Below are 24267 nucleotides of genomic sequence, written 5' to 3'. Positions count from 1 at the left end.
ATCTGTTTGGTGTTGCTAATATGAGTTCTGTTTTTCTTCTTCTTATAAATGAAGTGATTGATATAGTGCACCTGATTTGGTGCTTTACAGCCTTGAAAAGTGTTTTTCCTGTTTGCTTTGGTTAGTTGCTTCTTTGATAGAAATGTTGTAGAAGCTGACTTTGGACGTGGTGGTGAGGTATCCCAAGTTGAATTGAGTTGGCTGACGGTGTTGAGGCTCTTTCTTTTCTAGCCCTATTATGGTTCTTTGAGAGTTCTTGCATGTACCATAATGCTGATAGTTTGAGTATGCAAAATCATTGCTCATTTAGCTCCACATGGTGTTTTAGTACAGTGCTGCATATCTTAAGAAGTATTTTCACATTTGAAGTGGGCTGGTGTGAGTTGGAAAGGTTAATCAGTTCATCTTGGAGGATGTTTATGGTAAAGTCCTTAAATTATCTGTATTTTTGTTTTTCTCTTTTCACCTGCTTGCAGTACATTGCTTAGCATGGAGAAAAGGGGGGGGGGGGGTGCATTGGTATGTCCAATCCAGGAGACTCAGTCCAGGCAGTGAACTGAGGGTGAAGCTTTATGATGAGATCAATGTGTAGCTTTTGGTGTGGCTAGGTTTCATGATATACTGCTGGAAGTCCAAGTGTTTGAGAAGTGTTCAGAGAGTTTCTTTCGCTGCCTTTGTGCTTCTGGTATGGGAAGACTAAAGTCTTATTACTTGAATGTAGAATCAGAGAGAAGGCAGGAGGCAAAGGTGATGCATTCTGAGATTTCTTTGGTGAAGTTCTTGTTGGGGGGGGCATACAGGTTTCTAGACCAAATTGAAGGAGGCTGTCCGGAATGTAAAGAATTGAAGTGGCATGGAGGAAGTTCATCTGGCTTGGGCATTGTGCTGGGAAGCTAGATCTGTGTTTGACGACAAGTCCTCATCCTGCCTTATGCACATAATCTAACATTTGAATGTAATGCTTTGAGAGGCTGAGGTCTAGGATGTGTGGACGTGGGTGTGAGTAGATGAAGAGTCGATGAAGGTTTTGTTGTTATAAAATGCCAGCTGTCTTGGATCAATGCAGTGTGTGTTGATGTGTACGACCTGGGGGATTTGTTCTGATATTACTGTGTTAGTTAATGGGATGAGTGGGAGGTTTTCTTATGTGGTGCATGCTGTGCTTTTGAGAGCAATCCCTGCCTGTGGTGTACTGATCGGTAAAGCAGCTTGATGGAGCCAACAGGTCACATGACTGTGCCACATTGTCTGGTTGTGTGGTGACGCTCAGTGGTTAAAATAGTATATGATATGCCAGATGAATGACCACTCCCTTTAAATATTTGCCAAAACAATGTAATTGTGCTGTTTTAAATAGACATATTAATCACCATTCAATGCTATTTTCTTTACTTTTAATGCGGAGGGAGTGCCTTTGTTATGACAAACTCCTATTTCTAAAGTTTAAAGCCCCCAGTTGCAACTCAGAGCATCCCGAACAAGCAAGACTGTTTAGGTACTGTCCATAACACAAATTTATACATAAGCGAACTTGACTACATGAGCCCACTCTATCTTTCATTCTTATAGATGCATGATATTGAAGTGAGCTTTTCTAAGAGCAATGTTACTAAGTAGAAATGCCTTACACAACAATGCACACCAGAGTAAGACTGCCATATGTTTGAGTTTTAGCTATAGAAAGCCAAATATATAAATAATAATAAAGGGAGCACACGCTAAATATTATTACTTGAATAATTTAATGTCAGCAGACAGAACACAGAAAACATTTTGTCATTGAAGGTTTTTATAATTAGAATGCGTTCTTTTACATTGAACTTTTTGATGCGTTGACATCGCTGTCGTTTGGCTTCCCCACATATATGTTTAGCGAGCAATGCTTTCATCCCATAGTGTAAAGCCAGGTCTTGCTTTTATCTAGGGAGCTAGTTATCGAAGCTGACCAGAGAGGCAGCCCCCAGCCACTTCCGAATGTAGAATGGGGAAAGTGCTGATCATTAGGGTGGCTCCTTTGAAGGTCCTTTACCATCCTCCATGTCTGGAATAGGAGACTGACTGACTTGTTCATACACATATATATGGCCATTCTCTTATCTTTCCAGGTCTTAATAATTGCTATTTTATATTTCATATCCCGACGTACTGATTATCTGATGCCCGTTGTGGAAAGGATATTCAGAATGTGATTGAACTGGATTATATGGCCCAAGTTGGGGGCATATTGAATTTTCAAGGCAGTATTTGACTTTGCCCAGAGGATGTCCTCGAAGGATGATTTAGGGCTGCCGAGATCAAATTATGATGTCATGGTTATGGTAGTCTGGGGACATCCTGAATAAAAAGGGTCAGGCCAAATGCTGTCAAAATTGGCACCATTCCTTGTCATATGAAGTGCTTAGTATTTGCAGAGAGCAGAGTTTGACATTTAAAAGATTTTGGATCTGATTTGGATCTCAGCGGACGGTTTACTATGTCACAATGGTGACAAATATTCTGTCCGCCAAAATATGAATCCCATTATATCCTATGGGATTTATATTTTGGAGGACGGGAGTAACCCATCCGCTGAGATCTAAATCAGGCCCTTTGTAGCAGTACCTACTGGGTTGGTTGAATGTTCATTGAGCAATTGTGTGTGATTGTGGTGTCATTAAGAGGTGTGCCATAGGGCTTTTACCAAATTTTAACACATCTCACAGGATGCTACTGTCCTTTCTCAGACGATTATAGATAGTAAGCACTTGGTGTAGCTCGAGGGATGCCATCTGTGAGCTGTGCCAGTTTACATGAAATGTTCTGTCTAATTAACTCATTTGGATGCGTGTGACATGTGTATCTTGAGGGCATCTGTTGTTTATAGCAGCACAAGAGCAGACTAACATTTGTGTGCTGTGAAGTGTGTGTTTAGGATGTTCTGTCTCATTTGTGCTGTTGAATGTGTGTGTGTCTAATGCTGACAAGTGTTTAGGTTTACATCTATTACAAAAGGCCAAGCCAACTTATCCACACAGTGATGCCAGCAAAACCAGACTAGCTTTAAAGGTTGGGACACTGCTTACTGGCGCGCATTCATTACAAATAATCAAGATAACACTCTGAACAGCAGTAACAGTTGTTGACATAAGTAGGATCTATTCACCCCTTTAAAGGCACTGAGTTCACTTGCCCCAGACTAACAGGCCAATTATGATCAGGTGTTCACCCTTCAAGTCTTTTTTCACGTTCCTGATTCTTCCAAAGTTAGTCGGTCTAGCCTGCGAACTCAGGTCTTTAGCTAGATGGAAATGTGGCCATGCCAGGGTGAGACAAAAAGGGCTTGATAGACCACTGTGGCTTGTTTGATACCAGCCTATTTTCTTCACTTCTCCATCCAAATGTAAACCTTTAGGTTATATGCTATTGACACCTCCAAAGTTTAAGCTCCCATAGCTGTGTTTGTAAAGACATGAGCAGAAGCTCATGTGGCATTCTCACAGATTTACACTAAAGAGACACTTCGAACAATGGAATAGATTACGTTTTTGAACTTTTGATGTAGTTCTTGAAGCATCACAGCAGTGGCAGGTGCAACATATTACCCAACTGGAGCCGGACTAATTTTCTGAGTTTTGTTATTCTTGTCTACAATGGTACACAATATTGATTTGTGGTCATGACCTAGTTGTATTCTTTTCTATGCAGAAATGTAAGACTCTTCTGACAACTAGGATATAGATGCGTGTCTCAGAGGTAGATGAAAGAGGCCTATGGTTAGCAGTGACAGGCAAATGCATAAACCAGTTACAAAATTAGGCATTAAAGTGGTTTTGTCACCACCAATTCCACATCCTTTCGAAAATTGCATTGGGTTTCCACCTCTTTATGTAATGGAAGAGGGTTGCATTGTGTGACAAAATGAGCTGACAGACCCTGAGCTATGATAAACGTGAGGACTTATAGCTTGTTTTCTGCTTCTGAGGATGAAGGAAGACTTATGTTAGTGCCCCCACAGACCATCCTTGTCCAGAGTGGAACTGTTAGTGCCTAGTAAGACCTCATTCATCAGGAGCAGGCCTAAGTAGACTAGCTTTGTTAAGGGTACCTGAAAATCCACAATCTTCCGAAAACACATCTCTTTGAAGAAGTGATGGCATCCTCTGCCTGTGTGTTGGCCAATAAGGTCCAAGCTTGTGAAACATTATACCTGGCACTTAAAAAAGAAACAGGTAACTTCTGAAAGCCCTTAAAAAAAATAGCCACTAAAATTGGTGGAAATAAACAACCCAGGCAACCTAAGCCGTGCATCTGGTGTAATTGACCTCCTCGTCAGCAGCATCTGTAGAGTAACTTAAACTCTGAACTATCTCAAGATGTTATGAGATTTTTCATCAAGCAAGAAGGCCATCACCAGTTCCTAGTTAACTAGAAAGGTGAACCTTTCAGAAAGTGTATGTATTTCCTGACAATTGTGAAATACGAGTGGCCATCCTCAACTGAGTGTTAGCTATTTTCCGCATGTTGTGGACAGTGTAGGAAATGTTATGAGGGGAGAGGAGTAAGGGGCCATCATTATACAGTCTCTCACATCTCTAGCTTTATGTACTCAATGAAAAGGCAGGGATATAAAGTCACCCACTGTGACAGCCCTCTATCGCCCGTAATGTTTCTACCTACAGACAGTGTTTACCCTCAGATTCCTAACACACAATAGAAGCTCATTCTCCATTCAGTAAGAGCGACTGATAGATCTTGTACAACAAATATGTAGGTCACTTAGAATGAAAGACGTCCTGTGATTCTAAATTGGTGCTTTTAATAGTCCGCATCTACATCCTCAGCTGTACAGAAGGTTAAAAAACAAAAGAAACTAGGGCCCCCATTAGGATGGCGGGCGAACTTCAGTCCGCCCGCCACCTTAGCAGTGCTGGGACTGTCCCCCAGTGCAGCCAACCCCCCACTCCCCCGCCACACCTGGGGGCCTCCAACAGGCCCCCAAAGTCATTCTCCACATGCCTTTCCATGGCAGAGTCTCCGCCATGGAAAGGGATGCCCACCGCAGTCATCATAATATGGATGGCGGTGCCTGTGGGCTTTTTCTGCCCAGCAGGCAATCGTGACGATTGACTGCCGGCGGAAGAGGGCGGACGGTCTTTCCGTCCGCCACGGTACCCCCGCCATGGTAATATGGCAGGGGGTAAATGGCGGTCAGGGAGGGAGTTATGACGTGCGGATCGCCACCGCCAGTCAGGCGGTGGCGATCCGCACGCCATCATAATGACCCCCTTAGTGTGGAACCTGTACAACAGCATTAAAAAAGTAATACTGAAATAATCCAATATTATTGACCATTTACAACAGTGTCTTTTACAATCCTTTCTTTTGACAAGGCCAGCAGCACCATGAGCACACTCGTTAAATGAAACTCTCTCTCTTTCAGGTGTTGAGAACTGCTCATGTACATGGAGTAATACATTATCTGAGAACAATTCCCAGGTGGTAGGAGGCCCATCATCATTAGCATTAGAGTTCTAGCTGTGTTCAAAAAAGGGAAGAGGCAGAGCACTGAGTTAGAGGCCTTATCTTTTTTTAAAATAGCCTGGCTGTGCCTGTAATGCAACAGTAAATCAAGCCAAAGTTCTGCACCAGCAGGAAGATTTGGTTGGAGAATTTATTTTTTCCTGTGTGAACCTTAAGATGACCTCAAGATGAGTTAATGATTGGAAAAGTAAATGAGAGCAAGTCAAATAACTAACAGAGTGTGCCCTGACGAGGACAGTGATCTCGGACATTGTTCAGGAAAACAACGAGGCAGAACAAAAACTATGTATGAATATAAACATTTTTTGGATAATTTGCTCCACTGGGCATGACACAGAATCCTTGCTATTTCCCTAGTTTCCCTTCATTTCATATATATATTGAAAGAAAATGACAAAATGCTTACCTAAATTTATAAGAAACATCTTGGAGACCCTAGATTTAAAAAGGGCCTTGTATAAGAAATGCACCAGCATGGAAAGAAAAAGCTCTTTTCCAAGCAAACCTAAATCTGAAGCTGGAGCCCCCATGGCCACTGCTGGGAGTGGAGAAAAGCAGCTGAGATACACATTGAGCTGAAACATTCCTACAGTGTGAGGAGAAGCCAGAGGACAGCGATGTTTTGATGAGCCAAAATAAATTTCATTCAGTATAGAAGTATTAAAAAGAAGCAAAAGTGAAAACAGTGGACTAATATTAATACGAGATACATTACAGCGAAGGGTGAGACTCACTGTCCAGGGGTGACATTCAAAGGCTGCAGAAGACACAGTGTGGGTGGTGATGACTCTTGTTGCAGGCTTTGAAACTTTTGGTTGCATAACTATTTCACATTAGAGTAATATACTAAAAGCTTGCATGTTAATGAAAGATGTCAAATAACAACCTACATCTATACCATGTCTACATTTGAAATGCCCCATATTATTGAGTAAACTTACCATTTCTTTTTCTGTTGCAATGACGGCAAGGGAGGCATTATGGGAGGTGCAGAAGCGTTGGCTGTCGGTCCAGTTACCTTCAGTTTCAGAAAAGAAGTAGCAGATGCCCAAGTAAAAGATCCACCCATCTTCACATGGAAGCAGAAATTGTTCCGTAATCTCTTTTCCATGATTGCAGGGTTTGCTTTGTATAACTGCAATTACAAAAGAAAAGTGTGAGAATCTAAGAGTAGAGGACAACAGCAGGAGCAGAAGGCAAAGGAGACCTCTTCTTCAAAGGATGGCTCTTCCAGCACTGTGTTCGCTACAAATAAGTTACACATGAGGTGTGTATGTTTCAACCATTTCATGGCATGTTGTGCACGTAGCCTCAATTTTCACAATGATTCCTTAGGGCGCATGGAGACCGTCAGGCATTCTGAATTTGCCTCACCATTTTGGGGACCTTGGACAGATTGCCCTGGATCCATTAACATTTGCTGATTTCGTACAGAAAGTGGTGGTAGGAACAGATATCTACAAACCCAATGATACCTTTGGGTTACCACATATGATCTCCACTATGCTATGTTATTAGACGTTCTTGTCCTGCACTAGCATATTGAGTCCCCCAACCACCCGCCCAGAAACACACACAACTTCTATCCCTATTAAACTAGTTACTTCAATCTGCCTCTAAATTGATACTCATGTGTGTTGTAAACACACGTACCTTTAGTCCATTAGGACGGCAACCATGCTTGCTTGGACATTCCATTTAAATAAGGCAAGCTAAATTAACTTTAATGTAAAATGAAATGATGTGCTCATTTTGTGGCAATATCACTGCAGAGGTCTAAGCCTCATCCTGCTCATTACACTTGTCCCCAAATGCCAGAATTGCACGTAAACAAGCCAAGTTATACAACTTGGCAGTAGCTTTGTTCATCTTTCTTTTTCCTGTGCAGAAACAGAATTTTGCTATTTGGGTGCCGGTATATTAGCTTTAGGAGCACACATCTCCAGATTTGGAGTAAACTTTCAAGAGCGTGTTCAATTACCTTTTTTAATTACATTCGGCCAGCATATTAATTTTGCATTAAAAAAATATGAAAAGCACAGAAAGCAGTTATGTGCCACAGACCATCAATCTTAATACAATATACTAAGTAACTGTGTAAGAGGATTGACAAGGGTAAACTGGAGGTAATAGCCTTCGAATGAGAATCCACATAGTCCTTGGCTACGTATCTTGCATATGTGGTTGGTAGTGACGGCCCCTCATCCATACGTCGTCTCTGGACGGGAATATTCAGCACACCCAACGTTCAATGGAAGCACACACAGATAACAGGCAAACCGGATATCCCTGAATGCATGACCGCCAATAAACGGATGAAAAGGATGTCATGTAAGACGTCTTGCATTTTATTCAGGAAATTTAAAAGAAAGGGAGTTTTTAAGGAAAACTTAAAGAGATATAAAGAAATATAGCATAGGCCCTGCTAGGACTCAACCCACCAGGGTGTTTAATCCCACCAGACAACCCTACCTAGTCCAAATGTTCCACTGCAACACCAAAAATCGGTTTTGCAATTGGGAAGGGGGGGGGGGGGGACGGGGGGGCAACTCACTTCAATAGGTAACCAAACAAAAAATATATCAAAAATTACAATTCGGTTTTTTTTAAACAATGGATCACATCGAAACATTAACAGTAATTTACGTACAGCATAAAATCCTATCTGGCAATCCTAACTATTGTGAATTTGAGAAGAATCATTGATGGAACAATAATCAGGATTGTGATATCAACTGAATCTATAACAAATGTATCCTTGTAGTTGTCTTTTGACTGTGGAGACAGAAGACAGTCTCTTGACTGCACAAACTGTTTTAGATTTTGCATAGTTGTTTTTGTATGTATAGAACGAGTTTCTGTTAATTATGTTACTGGTATTATTTTGATACGAGCCATTGTGTAATAGTATTGTATTGGAATTTTCCATATAGTTTTTGTTTGGATACTTATTGAGATGACCCCTCCCGAAATTCAAACATTCACATTCAAAGCCATCCACTGTAAAATTCCAGCCTTTTGATCATCTTCATGTAGTAAAAAAGATCTCAGGAGTATAATGGTTATAAGCTTCAATTTAAGAACCAAAATTCACCTAGTTGCAACCTAATCTTTCTCAGTAATGGCTCCCTGCCTTTTCAAATCTCTATCCAAGGACATCTGTACAAAATATTTACTTTTTACACTTCTACAAATAGTTAAAAACTCACCTATTCAAGTTCTAAAACTAAATCACAACCTAATAAACTTAAAAAATTAAAATCAAATAAATACACACACAACATAAAAAAATCAGTACTATCAAAAATAAACAAACATATATATATATAACATATTTAAATATATAGCATTTATTAACACACATTTCAATGATATTACTAAACAAAAAAGACACATTAAATAAACACAATTAAAATTAAACAAATTAAATTGTAACTGTCAAAAGATTCAAACAAAGATATCTTAATTAATAAATGTAAACTACAACAACAAAAACCAATAGAAAACTCTAACTAATTAAACAAACACTATAAAAAAAATCAATTAATAAACACAAAATTTACATTGAAATGGACAGACAAAGCAGAGGACGAAACTTTACGAGACAGACAACAATACGAAAAAGATCTACATATACAACTAAACAGAAAAGCTCTCATTAAAAGTAAGAACAATACTTTTCAAATAAATACATTAAATTAGCTTAAAAAAATTAAGCATATAAACATACTAACCTGAAATATAATTCACTAAACTTGACCAAAACTCTAACTAGAAGATTCAAAACAAAGATTTCCTCCCAAAAGAACAACAAAATCAACATTAACAAAATATATTAAAAAACTGATTAGACGTAAAAAAATATTGAAAAAGCAAAATATAACTAATAAATACTTAGGGGCCGATTAGGATGGTGGTCAGGATTTGTGGCGGAAAAACCCCAAACCGCCGCAAGGCCAGCGGATTGACAGCACGTACAATTAGGATACCATTGCGGTGACAGCGGATCTGCTGTTTCCAACCGCCGCAATCGCAAACAGTGATGAATGGGAAAGCCAGCAGAAGGGCTGTTTCATACCCACTGCCACGGCCGCTTCCTTCTATGGGCTACAATACAACAACAAAAAAATCAAAGAAATAAATTACATCACATAAAAATAGTACGTTTTTTAAACTTAAAAATAAATAAATAAAAATAGGGACTAATTAAACAAAACTAACAAACTAAATGTAACACTTCAATAAAACAAAAAAAAATGTTTTAAACCTACAGAAAAAAATAAACCAGTGAATAACCTACAAATCATGCAACAAGAAAAGAAAAACAAGATATATGTTAGTATATCTAAATGTTTACATTTCACTAAGTAATAACTAACACACACACACACATATATATATAAGATAGATAGATAGATAGATAGATAGATAGATAGATAGATAGATAGATAGATAGATAGATAGATAGATAGATAGATAGATAGATAGATAGATAGATAGATAGATAGATAGATAGATAGATAGATAGATAGATAGATAGATAGATAGATAGATAGATAGATAGATAGATAGATAGATAGATAGATAGATAGATAGATAGATTCACAGATAAACAAAGAAAATCACAGAAAATGACAGAATGGGCAAAGTTAATTTCTTCACAAAAAGGAAAACTACTTCTACGCTACATGGGCTATACTTATGCACAAGAAAAAATAACAGAAAGTAGGACCCATTGGATATTAAGTAAATACTACTCCAATTCTTGTTATAGGAGAGCAACGACAATAGAAACAACTGTTATTAATGTTAGAGAACACAACCACCCTCCAAACACCACAGAAATTGAGGTTAGAGAAGTTTTAGAAAACATCAAAGAAGCAAGCACCAGCTCACAACAGACTAGCACACAAATATTAAAAAATTTGCTAACCCCTGTTCCTGAACATGTAATAAGACAATTACCATCCATCCCAACACCAAAACACCTCATAGCCAGAACTAAAAGATCTACTGCTCAAAGACGACCACCCCCCAAAATTTTCTCAGAAGTAAAAATTCTACAAGAATACACAGTAACACACAAAGATGAAAAAATCATTCTTTATGACAAAAATAGTTATGAAAAAACAATTATTATCTTGGCCACCAACACCAAGATTCAAAAGTTGAAACAATGTGAAACATGGATGATGGATGGGACATTTAAAGTCTGTCCCAAACCATTTTATCAACTTTATACCATCCATGGCGAATATGAAGAAACTAACATAACTTCTAGTATATGCCCTCCTACCTATATAGAACTCCTTACAATAATTAAACAACAAACAGAAAACTACTTACCATAAAAAATAATAATGGATTTCAAACAAGCAATGATCCAAGCAATTTTAAAAATATATCAATATACAGCAATAGCAGGTTGCTATTATTATTTTAACCAAAATATATGGAGAAATCTCCAAAAATCTACCCTAAGCATAGAACATGCAACAAACAGCAACTTTGCTTACTAGATAAAAAAAACAAATAGCCCTGGCCTATGTACCAACAACAGAAGTAGCAAACAACTATTATATACTTACCAGGCCAACAAATCAAAACTAACACCCTTGGTTGACTACTTCGAAGACATCTGGGTTGGAAGACTATATAGATCAGGGCTCCGAAGACAATCCAAATTCCACATCCCCTGAGGGTATGTCCATGAAAGTACCCTAGCACAAAAAGCTAAAAGAACGCAGTGGAAGGATGGCATAATGCCTTCCAAGCCACAATAGCAAAGGTACAACCAACTTTTCACAAATAAGAGAAGCCATTAAAAAAGAACAACAGGGGTCATTATGATGGCGGTGGCGTGCCTTCTGTCATCAGAGCGCGATTTTACCCCCGCCACATTACGATGGTGGGAGGATCCAAACTGCGATCGTGGCAGACACAAAGACCGTCTGCCACGGAACTTCCACATGCAATCATTACGATTGCCTGGTGGACAGTGTAGATAGCCTAAAATGGCGGCAGTGCTAGCAGGCACCGTCCGCCAAATTAGGATGCTGGCTATAGCCAGCCTTTCCATGGCGGCGAAAGAGCCATGGAAAGGCTGGCGGGGATTTGTTTCGGGGGCCCGTTGCGGGCCCCCTTGTGTTGGGGGGAGGTTTGAATGCATTGGGGGCTACCCATGGTACTCCCCTACATTTCACAGCACTAAGTGGCAGGCACCGTGTGGTGCCTGCCATGTAGTGCAGTGAAATGCACAACCTGCTTTTTTGGCATCGAGGAGGGTGCTGCAATCAGCAGCACCCGCGGCAATGTTAAATGGCAAGATGCAACCGCGATGGTGGTGGTCGCATCCTAATTTTGTAATGCTGGACCGCCACATGCATGGCGGGCGGTCCCGATCCCCACCACTGTAATGACCCCCAAAGCTACTAAGAATTAAGGCTAGAACAATCCCTAACGAAAAGAGGTCCTAAACTAAGTAAACAAACCAAAACAATGAAGGAACACCTACAATACAAAACTTGAACATTAAAACAATATATTTCTATTGTTTAAGTTAATAATTATAATTGTCATTTAATAAATAAAGACGTATATAAAAATATATGACATATCATTATTAAAATAAAAAGAAATAAGCTAAAAATAAATTAACAAAAAACATTTCCCACCCATAATAATTCAAAATACCTCACAGTTCTGTAGTTGTAGATGGTCCTAAAAACAAAGAAATCCATAGTATTTCAAACAAAAAAGGAATCCATGAATAAAGGAAAGCCCCCCCCAAAAAATGGAAAAATACAACTGTAGGATAAAGGCTCCAGCTCAATAACGAAACCCTCAAAAACATTTTCCTTTTTTTTTTTTTTTAAACGCGTCTTCACCACCATAGTGTATCTAAACCGGAAACCCGCAAAAATTAGAAAAAAACTGCCACATAAACACATATAAACCCACACACATTAATTACAACATTTAATACAACATAACATAATTAAATATCACATAACTAGCACTACATAACACTCTGATACTCTTAAAATCTAGGTCAAACACATCAAATGCTAAACTACCAAAAAACACCATACTACACAAAAACTGACATTTAACACTTTAAAAAGTCTAACTACACTACGACTCACTTCCCCTGACCTAAACTTACCTTAAGCGACTAAAAGCAGCTCTCAACCACGAGGTTCTGTCTTCCAAAAATGACCTAAAACGAAATAGGTAGACAGAGAAGTGAGCAAATAGAAAATATGACAGCGTAATAAAAATTAAAAAAGACTACGTCCCCATAGATATAAATGGAAAATTCTAAACAAAAAACAAAAAAACACAAAAACTATTTTTAAATTATCAAAATATAATATAAAAATATAGAAAATGTCAAATATATATTAAATATTACAGGGCTAATTACGATGGTGGTGAAACCGTCATGGTTTCACCACCACCGTAAGCAGGTTTTACTCCCGCCATGTTACAATGGCGGGCGTGTCTTTGGCAGTTGGGAAGACCGACCGCTACGGTTCCTACGGGCTCAAGGAACCCCTCAGGCCATCAGAGGGGAATCATATCCCTAAAACAGTGGCGGTGCCTGCCAGGCACCCCTGTAGGGATTGTGATGTCTCTTTGAGCCTGCCTTATTCATGGCGGGTAACCCGCCATGAAAAGGCAGGTGGAAAAGGACTTTGGGGGCCCGTAGAGGGCCTCCTCACCCACATACACCCCAGATTTGGGCACTACCTACATAGCCCTGCACCATATGGCAGACACCGCATGGTGCCTGCGACGTAGTGCAGGGATATGCTACATGTCCCGGTTTTACATTACGGCGGGTGCCGCAGCCAGCAGCACCCACCGCAATGTAAAATATAGGTATTGTGACCGTTGCAGTGGCTGTCGCATTGTAATTGCCCCTGTGGGTCCACCGCCTTGTAGGCGGGGGTCCCACTCCCCTAAACGATGGCAGAAGCACTAAAGTTCGTCCACCATTGTAATCAGCCCGTATATGATCACAAAACATAAAATATAATATTTAATAAACATTAAGAATGTATATTTGTCTGATGTATTTAAAATTACCAAAAAACTTTTGTGAATGTACAAACAATATGACAATGTTTAGTAAGAAAAATGTGATACAAAAATATATTGTGAAAAATATTTGTAAACTATTTAATATATTAAATATTATTTATAAAACATAATAATACTTAATATACTAAATAATAACCCAAAAATAGTACAAACTATAATATTGTAAAATACAAATTATATAATTTTATTACAAAAATACAATTATCTAAAATGTATTAAAAACATACGTTAAAACTAATGAACTAAAACTTAAAAAGTCTATAATGAAAATAACAAAAATATACTTATTTTAATATGGCATATTTGTATTTGGATAAAAATGTTTTAAAAAATCGCTTTTTTTTATAAATTATAAATGTATTTAACAATATATTTGTAATGTTATAAATATACATTCAAAATATATGTTAAAAGGTTTTATGCTTTATAATGTATTCGGATTTACAATAAATGTGTTATACTTTTTTTAATAATTACAAAAAGTGTAACATAAAACTGAATGAAAACAATTTAATTGTGAACTTCTAAAATAAATACACTTTATTGTGAATAAAAATATTAACAATATAAACACATATGTCTCCTTTTTTATATATAATTTATGTATAAACTCAGAGAAAATGCTGTATAATAAAATACTATTCCAAACTAACTAAAATCAGGGAAAGTGCTAGATAATAAACCAAGAAAAATTACTATTCCAACTCCAAACTAACTCAACTCAGGGAAAGTGCTGGATAATAAACCAAGAAAAATTACTATTCCAACTCCAAACCAACTAAAATCAGGGAAAGTGCTAGATAATACACTAATTAAATTTACTTTTCCAACTCCAAACTAACTAAGCTCAGGGAAAGTACTGGATAATAAATCAATTACATTTACTATCACAACTCCAAACTAACTAAAATCAGGGAAAGTGCTGGATAATAAACCATTTAAATTTACGATTCACACTACAAACTAACTAAAAACATTAAAAGTACTATAAACTACTCCATGTTAACTATGTTCTGCGAAAATACCCATAAAAGGTTTTAATTTAAATTTCTAAAAAATACAAATATTTTTTTACTTTTGAAATTTAACACACTATAATATTACAATATATTTTTATAAACATATACAATATAAAAAGAATTGCTAGAAATCTTTATATTATAAATTACATTATTTCCATAAATTTTTTTAAATATGTAATATCATTATTTTTATTTTAAAACAAATAATTGAAATTTACATTTTATTCTGAATTTCCCTTTTTTTAAATGTTAAAAAATTTAAAAAATAATAAAGATATTAACATAAAATAATTATCTTTTTTCAACTTTTTAATTAATACAAGAAATAATATTATATACATATAAATAAATATAAAAATATTATTACAAAATATATATAGACAAGTTGTTTTAATGTTTTCTAAATGTATTAATTTTTTTAAATAAAATTATCTACACCTCAAATTAAAATAACACTTTAATATTTGAAAAAAGTACTTTTTTAAAGTAATATTTAGTATTTATCATTTTTTTTTAACATTCTCAAAATATAATTTACATATTAGTTTAAACAAATATATAAAAAATTACTCCTCACTCTTATACCCTAAAAACCTAACATCCCGCTCCTAAAAATATAAATACACATTTTTAAAAATGTATCACTTTAAACAAATATATTTTACATTACTCCCCCCTCTTATCCCCGATAAACTCAACATCCCGTTCCTAATGAAACTAATTGTAAATTAAACAATATATATTACTTTAAACAAATATATTTTAAATTACTTCCCACCCTTATCCCCTATACACCCAACATCCCGCTCCTATAAATATGAGAAAAAACATTAAAAACATACATTTTAACATTGAAAATTATGTTTATACATAGAAATCAACTACTACTAAAATAAAAAATTATTTTAAACATGCAAAAACAGAAAAAACAAATAGTCGATATTATTTACAACTATATTTATAACATCAATATTTTCAAAATCGATATTTCCGACATACACAAAAAAAATCGATATTTTTTACAATGATAAAACTTACCTCCATATTTGGCATCCTCGATATTATTGACTCGATATTCATGATCCTCGATATTTCTTCATTGATATTCTGTTTGTTCACCTTGCATTTTTCACCATGGGCCTATCCCCCAAGCCTTCATTTTTCTCTTCCATTTATGGTCAACACTCACCCTGCCTGCTTTCTAACCCACCACCCACTATCCTTTCATTTCTTTGTTGGTCAATGCTCAATACGCTCCTGTCTTATGCTTCTTCCTTCTCTTCCTCCCTCCCCTCTATTTCCCAGGCATCTCAAAGCTCTTTTTTTCTGAAAGGCTTTGAGGAGAACTTTGGGGCGAACTGTTAATGACACATTCAGTGCTGTGTCACAAACCTACTAATTTAAGGCGCAGAAGGAACCACAGCCCCAGCAGATAACATGTTTATGCAAAGACTCCAAAGTTAACCAGTACCCACTATGAGGGGAACACAACACATAAAAGGAAATCAAAGTTCAATTCTTTTAGTCTGGATGCAGCAGATAATTAGCTCTATGATGAAACAAATATTATTGCTATGCAGGAGAAGGTCAGTACCTTGAATGTGTACTATATTCTTTAGAACGAGTGTCAATAGCCATGTTCTTGGTTCCCTCAAAATGGACATGTTTTACGAGAAGGGTTTTTAGGAGGACTTTGGGGCAAAATTGTAATGACACAGGCAGTCAGTGGCGGCTGGCACAGATTGGGGGGTCAAGTGGAAGGGAGATAGGGGTAAAGAAAAAGAAAATAGCACTTACCTCCTCACCGCGTCTCTCATCCTCGTCTCTCCGCTCCTCCGGAACAGGAAACACCCAGGCTCCCCTGAGCCAATCACAACGCTGCAATGCAGTGTTGTTATTGGTGCAAGTGCTGTGGTTTGGTGCTCAGACAAGTACTGGGGGTTGGGCATTTTCTCCACCCAGGCTGTAATGCAGCCTAGGTGGAGAACATGATAAGTGCACATGACTATTTGGAAGGGCCGAGGCGGTCAGCCAAACATTCATGCGCAGTTACAGAGTGCCACCACTCCTCCCCCTGCTCCTCTGTGAGCAGACCAGCCCCACCAACCCGCTAAGCTGCCACAGCAAGACAAAATAAAATAATAATAACAACAAATCATTTTATTTTTCCTTTATTTTGACTGCATAAAAGCAGAGGTGCTACGCTCCTCCGCCTCAGCGGAGGAGCTGCCACTGTATACAGTACTGTGTCATAAACCTATTATTTTACAGTGCAGAATGAACCTGCGCAACCCACAAATAAAATGTTTATAAAAAGATTCCGAAGTTTTAAAAATCCTGGTATGTGGGGACCACAACGCATGAAAGCAAATCGAAGTTCTATTCTTTGACTTTAGACACAGCAGTTAATTACCTCTAGGATGAAACAAATTAGTATTACTAGTACACAACAACTGTTTTTGTTATCTTTTATGGTTTCGTAAACTGTCCTGAGATTTATCGGTGGGAAACATGGGAAGGTTCTTTCTGATTTCAGCCACTCTGGGGGGAATACACAGCCAGTTCAACCCCAAACCTGTCATGGGAAGAAACGACCATTGACTTCTCTTCAGGCATTCTGTTGTTTCAGCCAGGTTGATTGAAGGGTGTATCCACAAATCATTTTGGCTTTTTACACCCTGGGCAAGGTGGTTGTGAAGTGAAAGAGGCGCAACACTCATTATTCTGCTCCAGAGCTTGACGGAATCATCTTAGATATTCAATATTTCACCTTCGGGCACAACATAGTGCTCATGATCCAGTGAGACTAAGCAAGCAGATTTTGCTCTGTATTTCATGTAAAAGGTCAATAAAGTGTTGTGTTGTAAGTTGTGGTCTATAGAAGTACTTGAGACGTTTCTACTTTCCCTACCCACTCGGTACAAGTTATTGCATATCGTGTATTCCACCTGTCACCTCAGTTCTCCAGCAGAATTAGAGGGCAAAGGACTAAACGATAAGGCCATATGAACAATGGAGCCAGCATCCTTTCCGGGAGGAGCTCCATAAACTCAGTAACAACAAGCCAGTGGTAATGACCATTTGTAGTTCTTCTTTCCTAAGCTGGATGGTGAATGGCAATGGTTGGTTAATGCTAGTTTGAAGATGTTATACCTCTGAAGTCTGCTCCACTACATGTCTCACATACGTCAAGCTATAGGCTGTGAAAGAGCTTTAACAATAAAGGTACACTGTGTTCAAGTGGTACTGGAATTTCTTGTCCAGTAGGTGAGAAGTGTAAGTGGAGTGTAGTGTTGTAGACGGTTGCTGTGCAACGGCAAAATGGAAGATGATAAGCAAGAATTAAAAAATTCTGTGCACATTGCTTGCTTCTGGGGAGGAGGGTGTAGGCATGTTTAGTGAGAGTTTCAGTTTTAGGGGCAGATTCTCGTGCGGGCTGAACAACATCTCCAGGATCATAGAGTAACAAGGTTGTCTGGACTAGGTTGGTACTACTATGATGAAATACATGGATAACAGCCTAATTTTCCTGACCATGTAGGGAATGAGTGTGAGAGGGGCAAAAGTGTAAGCAAATATCCCAACCAATAAATCCATAGTGCATTGCAATTAGACTGTAGGTGTGAGAATTTAGAGGCAAAGCTTGAGCATTTTGCAACTGCAGTAGTGGTGAATAGGTCGATGGTCAGTGTGTCCCACTGGCAGAAGTCCCTGTGAAGTACCTGTGGGTTCAGTGGCCATCATGGGCTTGTTGATGTGTCCTGCTTAGCAGCTCCAGAAAATCATTACCCACCCCTGACAAATGCTCCAATTATAGATGTATGTTGCTGTGAATCGCACAATGCCAGATCTTTTGGGCATCATGTTGTCTGTCTTTATGAGAAGTGTTTTGTCCCATATGAGTTTTGGAAAACTGTGATAATTGACAGATGGCCAAGAGATACAGGTTGCTGATGTAACAACCCTCGTATTGTTCAGTATAGGTGTCCTGAATGGTCATGCTGTGAAGATGATCTTGTCACCTGTGAGTAAAGTGTCAGTCGCATTGGTCATGTGTGGAAGAGGGTTGAGGAAAGGCTTAACGAATGACAAGTTGTTGCTGTTTCCACTATAGGGGAGTGGCCTGGGTTCTGACCTTTACCAACACTAGATTCTCCCACTGACCCTTCGCTTGTGACCATTGCCACTCAAAGCACTCCTGTAGCAGGGGCATAAGCACTGTGGTGGGCGGTACAATCACAATGCATGAAACAATCATCCTTAGCAGTTTGAATACAGTCCTTACAATGAGAGGACATCATGAGTGTGAGAGAGGCAGCAGCTTTATACCTGCATGGTGACAGCATTCAAAATGGAGTCCAAGAAGAGTTGGATTTGTTGGGGTTGGAGATGGGATTTGAACTGATGGTAAACCCTGGCCTGTGCAGAAGTGTCACTACTGATTGAGTTTGTGCCAGGCATTGTATTTGCTGATCTTCATGCTCATCCAGTCATCTTAGTACGGAACAGAATGTTAAAGGAAGTTATGGGCAGATGCAAGACCGCAGCCGCACCTTTGGAGCCACAGTGATCCTGAAGGAAAGAGGAATTACTGGCAAGAAAAAATTACTTCATCAACAAATAGGAGTAAGGAGATCTTCGGGATAATAAAGTCATTTATGGTGCCAAAGGTAACCAATAGAGCAGTTCCTGTCTCGGAGGACTGGACATGTTTGCTGGACAACTCGTTCCATGCAAAAATAGAAACAATTCAAAATTCCTTCTCTGTGCCAGTTAAGGAAAAGAGGGTGGTGGAGGGGATGGCCATGGCCCCCTTTGGGGGGGCATGCATATGGGCCTCCCAAACAAAGCCCACAGCTGCTGCATTTTCTGGCTATTTCAGTAGATGAATCCTTGTCTTATCTGCAGAGCCTGAAGTCGGGCTCACCTGTGGATGCCTGCCCGGCGTAGCTACTTCCAACTCTGGCTTCAACCATAAATCCGTTTATTAATAAGGTTCTTAACTCCTCTTTGGCAGGGGGAGTAGTGCCATCTCTTCCGAAAAAAGCGAAGATTATGCTTGTTCTTAAAAAGCCGAGTGTGGATCCCCTTATACACGCAAACTACAGGCCTATATCCCTCCTTCCAGCCCTGTCCAAAGTGCTTGAGAAACACGTTAATAAAGCAATGATGGAGTTTGCGGAACACAATCATCTGCAGCACCCCAGTCAGTCAGGTTTCAGGGCGGAGTACAGTACAGAAACAGCACTGCTGGAGCTGACAGAAGCTATAAAGGAAGTTCTGGGTCAAGGAGGCCGTGCAATTTTGATTTTGTTGGACCCGTCGGCAGCGTTCGACACGGTGCCACACAGGAGACTCCTGGATAGGTTGGAAGGCATGTGTTTTGGTGGAACAACCTTAGCCTGGCTAACCTCCTACCTGGGTGAATGAGAGCAAGTGATCTGGACACCCACTTTTTCATCTGCTGTGCCCAGCCTTCAAGTTGGGGTTCCACAGGGCTCGTGTCTTAGTCCAACATTATTTAATCTTTATCTGTCTCCATTGGCAACTCTGGTAGAAGCACAGGGGGTAAAGATTATTTCATATGACACACAGCTGGTTTTCTCTTGTGAAAAAGGAAGGGAGTTTGATGGGGATACTATCAGATCCTGCCTTATGTATGTGTTTTACTGGCTAGAGGAAAACCAGCTAAAGTGCAACTCCGACAAATCTGAAATTGTACTCTTCGGACAACCTACAGTCCAATCAATCAATCAACCAACCAATCATAACATTTGTAAAGCGCACTACTTACCCGTGAGGGTCTCAAGGTGCTTTTGGGTGGGGGATGCTGCTACTGCTCGAAAAGCCAGGTCTTGAGGAGTCTTCTGAAGGTCAGCAGGTCTTGGGTCTGCCGTAGGTGGGTGGGGAGGGTGTTCCAGGTCTTGGCGGCGAGGTGGGAGAACGATCTGCTGCCGGAGGTTGCTCTTCGGATGCGGGGGACTGTGGCGTGGGCGAGGTCGGCGGAAAGGAGCTGGGGGGTGGGGGTGTAGAAGCTGAGTCGTCTGTTGAGGTAAGCTGGTCCAGTGTTGTCGAGTGCCTTGTGGGCGTGGGTGAGGAGCTTGAAGGTTATCCTCTTGTTGACGGGGAGCCAGTGCAGGTCTCCTGCGTAGACGGTGTTTAAGTAGTCCAGTCTGCTGCTGACGAGGGCCTGGGTGACCGTTCTTCTCGTTTCGGTGGGGATCCACTTGTAGATCCTGCGAAGCATGCGGAGGGTGTTGAAGCATGAGGAAGAGACGCCGTTGACCTGCTTAGTTATGGAGAGGATGGAGTCGAGGATGACCCCTAGGTTGCGTGCGTGGTCGGTGGGTGTTGGGGCTGTTCCCAGTGCGGTCGGCGACCAGGAGTCATTCCAGGCCGAGGGGGCGGATCCGAGGATCAGGACCTCTGTCTTGTCCGAGTTCAGCTTCAGTCGGTTGCTCCTCATCCATTCGACGGCGGCCTTCATTCCTTGGTGGAGGTTGGTTTTGGCGGTGTGGGGGTCTTTGGTGAGGGAGAGGATCAGCTGTGTGTCGTCCAGGACTGGGGGCGCTGGTGGCCGGCTGAATTTTCACCGCCCAGCACTGCTCAATTTACAGTTAGAACCTTAGGAATCAGAATGGATGATGCTCTTTCTCTAAGACCCCAAGTTCAGACTCTGGTGGGGACCTGCATGGGCCTACTCCGAATGGTGAGGAAGTTCCTTCCTCTCTTGCCGGTAGAATGAAAGAAGACCGTGGTCCAGGTGCTGATTACATTGAGACTGGACTACGGCAATGTCCTCTATTTAGGTCTACAAGAAGACCTTCTTAGACGCTTGCAGGTGGTACAGAATGCCGCAGCCAGGGCAATCTTTTGTTTAAAACCAACAGTCCACATGGCACCGCATCTTAAATCCCTCCACTGGCTCCCTATGAGAGAGAGGATACTGTTTAAGGCTCTAGTAATATTTTTCCATGCCCTCCATGGCAGGGGTCCCATCTACCTTAGAGGACGAGCAGACTGTTATGTTACTAAAAGGGCTTTAAGATCAACTTTGGGGGCCTATGTATGTGTCCCCAAGGTGCGGTTAGCACACGGAGGTGGCAAGTCTTTTTGCCGGTTAAGTGCACAGGCTTGGCACAAGCTGCTGCTGCCTCTTTGACTTGACCAGGACCTTTTGAGTTTCAAGAAGATGTTAAAGACTTGGCTTTTCGGCAACCTATGATCTTCTATTATCTCTGCTCAGTAGTCTGTGAATCTGTAGCGCAGGGACACTGCTTCGGGAGTAGCTGCGCGCTTTATAAACTCTGTCAATCATTCATTTATTCATCCTGAAGAGTGGAATCTTGAACTAGTAGTGTTGTCCACTTAGTACAAAAATTATGAGTGGTGCGCTGAAAGGATATGTGGAAGTCAACGTCTTTTAGATCTAACGTCGTCATGAAGTCTCTTTGTTGGAGCAGCAGGATGATATCCAACAGAGTGCTCTTGTGTAAGTACAACGGGATGCAGTGGTTCAGAGACCTAATGTGTGGGACTAACCTAAGACACATGTTCTTCTTAGGGATTAGAAAGTAGATAGAGTACACTGCTTGTCCTCTCTGATGTGGGGGAACCTGCTCAATGGCACTTCTTCCTTTAGTAGCCGCAAACAGTCACATCAACTGAGGACATGATGGCGAGGTGGAATGTTTTGCGGGAGTGGTGAGGAAGTCAGTAGCTATGCCTTACTATCAAGAGCACTCACTGATCTAGGGGTCCTAACATGCCTGCCCCTGGAGAGACATTGGGGTTTTCACACCACCTATGGGCTGTTGCTTCTGAAAAGTGAATCTTGGAGTAGAGGCACGTAGGCCACCCTTTGCGATGTCAGCATCCTTTTTACCAGCGGTATCTATGCACCTGCTTTCCTTATCAGGCATGTCACCTGTGACTGCTGTGGAGGCACATTTACATGCCATGTGCTCCATCAGCAAATTGTGTGGGACTTGGTCCCAGATAGAAAGTGGGTCAGACAGGAGGGTTCAAACTTTTTTCTCCATACAAGGGGTGATGACTTTAACTTTTACTGTTTTTTTAAAGTTGTCAGCGGTGTTCAGCATGCCCTTTAACATGGGGAGATCCTGGATGGATCTCCAGTTTTTTGGTAGAATCTCCACAAATAAATCATCTATCTTGTATGACATGCATTTCCACATTATGGTGTTGGGTAACTCACTACATCACAATGTAGGTCTTCCAGGTTAAGTTGAACCCAGTGGCTAGACCTGATGGTCAATGCTTCTTAGGGGAGACTTCGGGCTTTGAGCCCGACTTCCTCGGAAGTGGTGCTCTACCTCATCCTGGGTGTGCCTGTTTGATCAAAGAGTTGATAACTGACCAATGAATGCTGCAGTTAGAAATGGAGCCCTAGATGTGAAATTTGTTTTCGGTCCTGAGGATTTCAGGGCTAGAGGCTAGAGCTTTACCTGTTCCTCCTCAGAGACAGATGAGGAAACTGCCCCTTTACTTGCCCAGCCTTTGCAGGCAGAATCCGAGAGTGGCCTGTTTCTTCACCCTCAATGTCGAGGAGATTATTTTGTCTGAAGACGTTGGGATTTCTGGAGACTCTTGGGTGCCGATTCCGATCCTGTAAAACCCGGGTACGAACCGTCGGACGGAGCGTTTTCTCCGTCTGACTCGTACCCGGGAAAAACACCTTACAAACCCGCAAGTAAGATTCGTACGGAAACACCATTTCCGTACGAATCGTAAAAAAACACCGACCGGCGTTTTACGGATCAGCAAGTACGATTCGTACCCACAGCACTTCGCACGGCAACATTTTTATGGGACCCAAAAAGTGCCAGAAAAGCTAAGTACGCCACGATGCACGCCGAAAAGGGGGCCTGGTACGCACCGTACCCCCATCCCTACACGTCCGCACCGTACCCCCATCCCTACATGTCCGCACCGTACCCCCAGCCCCCCGTATGTCCGGAGCGTACCCCCAGGCCCCCCCGTAGGTACGGTGCGTACCCCCACCCCCGTAGGGCTGGGGGTCCGCACCGTACCTACAGGGGTGGGGGTACGCACCGTACCTACGGGGGTGGGGGTCCACACCTTACCTACGGGGGTGGGGGTACGCTCCGTACCTATGGGGGTGGGGTGGGGGTACGGCGCGTACATGGGGGGCTGGGGGTACGGCGCGTACTTGGGGGGGGTGGGCTGGGGGGTGTTCGGCGCGTATGCGGGCACATGTATGGACGTCTCCATGGTTGCCATGGGAGTTCGCTCCGCACGGTGTTTTTTCTATATGGTTGTGCATTCGGACGGACGGGATGGATCGTACTTGCGTGCTCGGACTTCAGTTTACCGATTCGTACGTAAAACTGTCCGGGGACGTGTCGGACACTTTTTCCGACCCGAGGACGTGTCGGGGAATTTTCCCAATGCGATTCGTATGGGTTTTTTAACATACGAATCGTACTTGCCAGTTTGTACGGGACTTGTACGATTCGTACGTAAAAAAATCCGGATACGATTCGTACAGGGAATTTTTTAACGGGTCGGAATCGGCACCCAGATGTTGCACTCTTTTGAAGGGTGTTTCTCAGTGCTTAATTTGTAAAAGAAAGAG

At 40.8% G+C, this 24267-nt stretch overlaps 1 protein-coding gene across 1 annotated transcript in view; it reads right to left on the bottom strand.

The window, feature by feature from the left end:
* The window catches only part of LOC146812994 (C-type lectin domain family 2 member B-like), a 168665-nt gene that overhangs the window by 88505 nt on the left and 55893 nt on the right, over positions 1–24267 (bottom strand). The window contains exon 3 of the mRNA XM_085620012.1: positions 6462–6655. Coding sequence (XP_085476138.1) covers positions 6462–6655 — 194 coding nt within the window. The remainder of the gene's footprint in view (positions 1–6461; positions 6656–24267) is intronic.

The sequence above is a fragment of the Triturus cristatus genome, chromosome 7, assembly GCF_964204655.1.
Source record: "Triturus cristatus chromosome 7, aTriCri1.1, whole genome shotgun sequence".
NCBI classification, from domain to species: domain Eukaryota; kingdom Metazoa; phylum Chordata; class Amphibia; order Caudata; family Salamandridae; genus Triturus; species Triturus cristatus.
The sequence above is the reverse complement of the archived record's forward strand: the minus strand, read 5'-3'. Positions and strand labels throughout refer to the sequence as shown.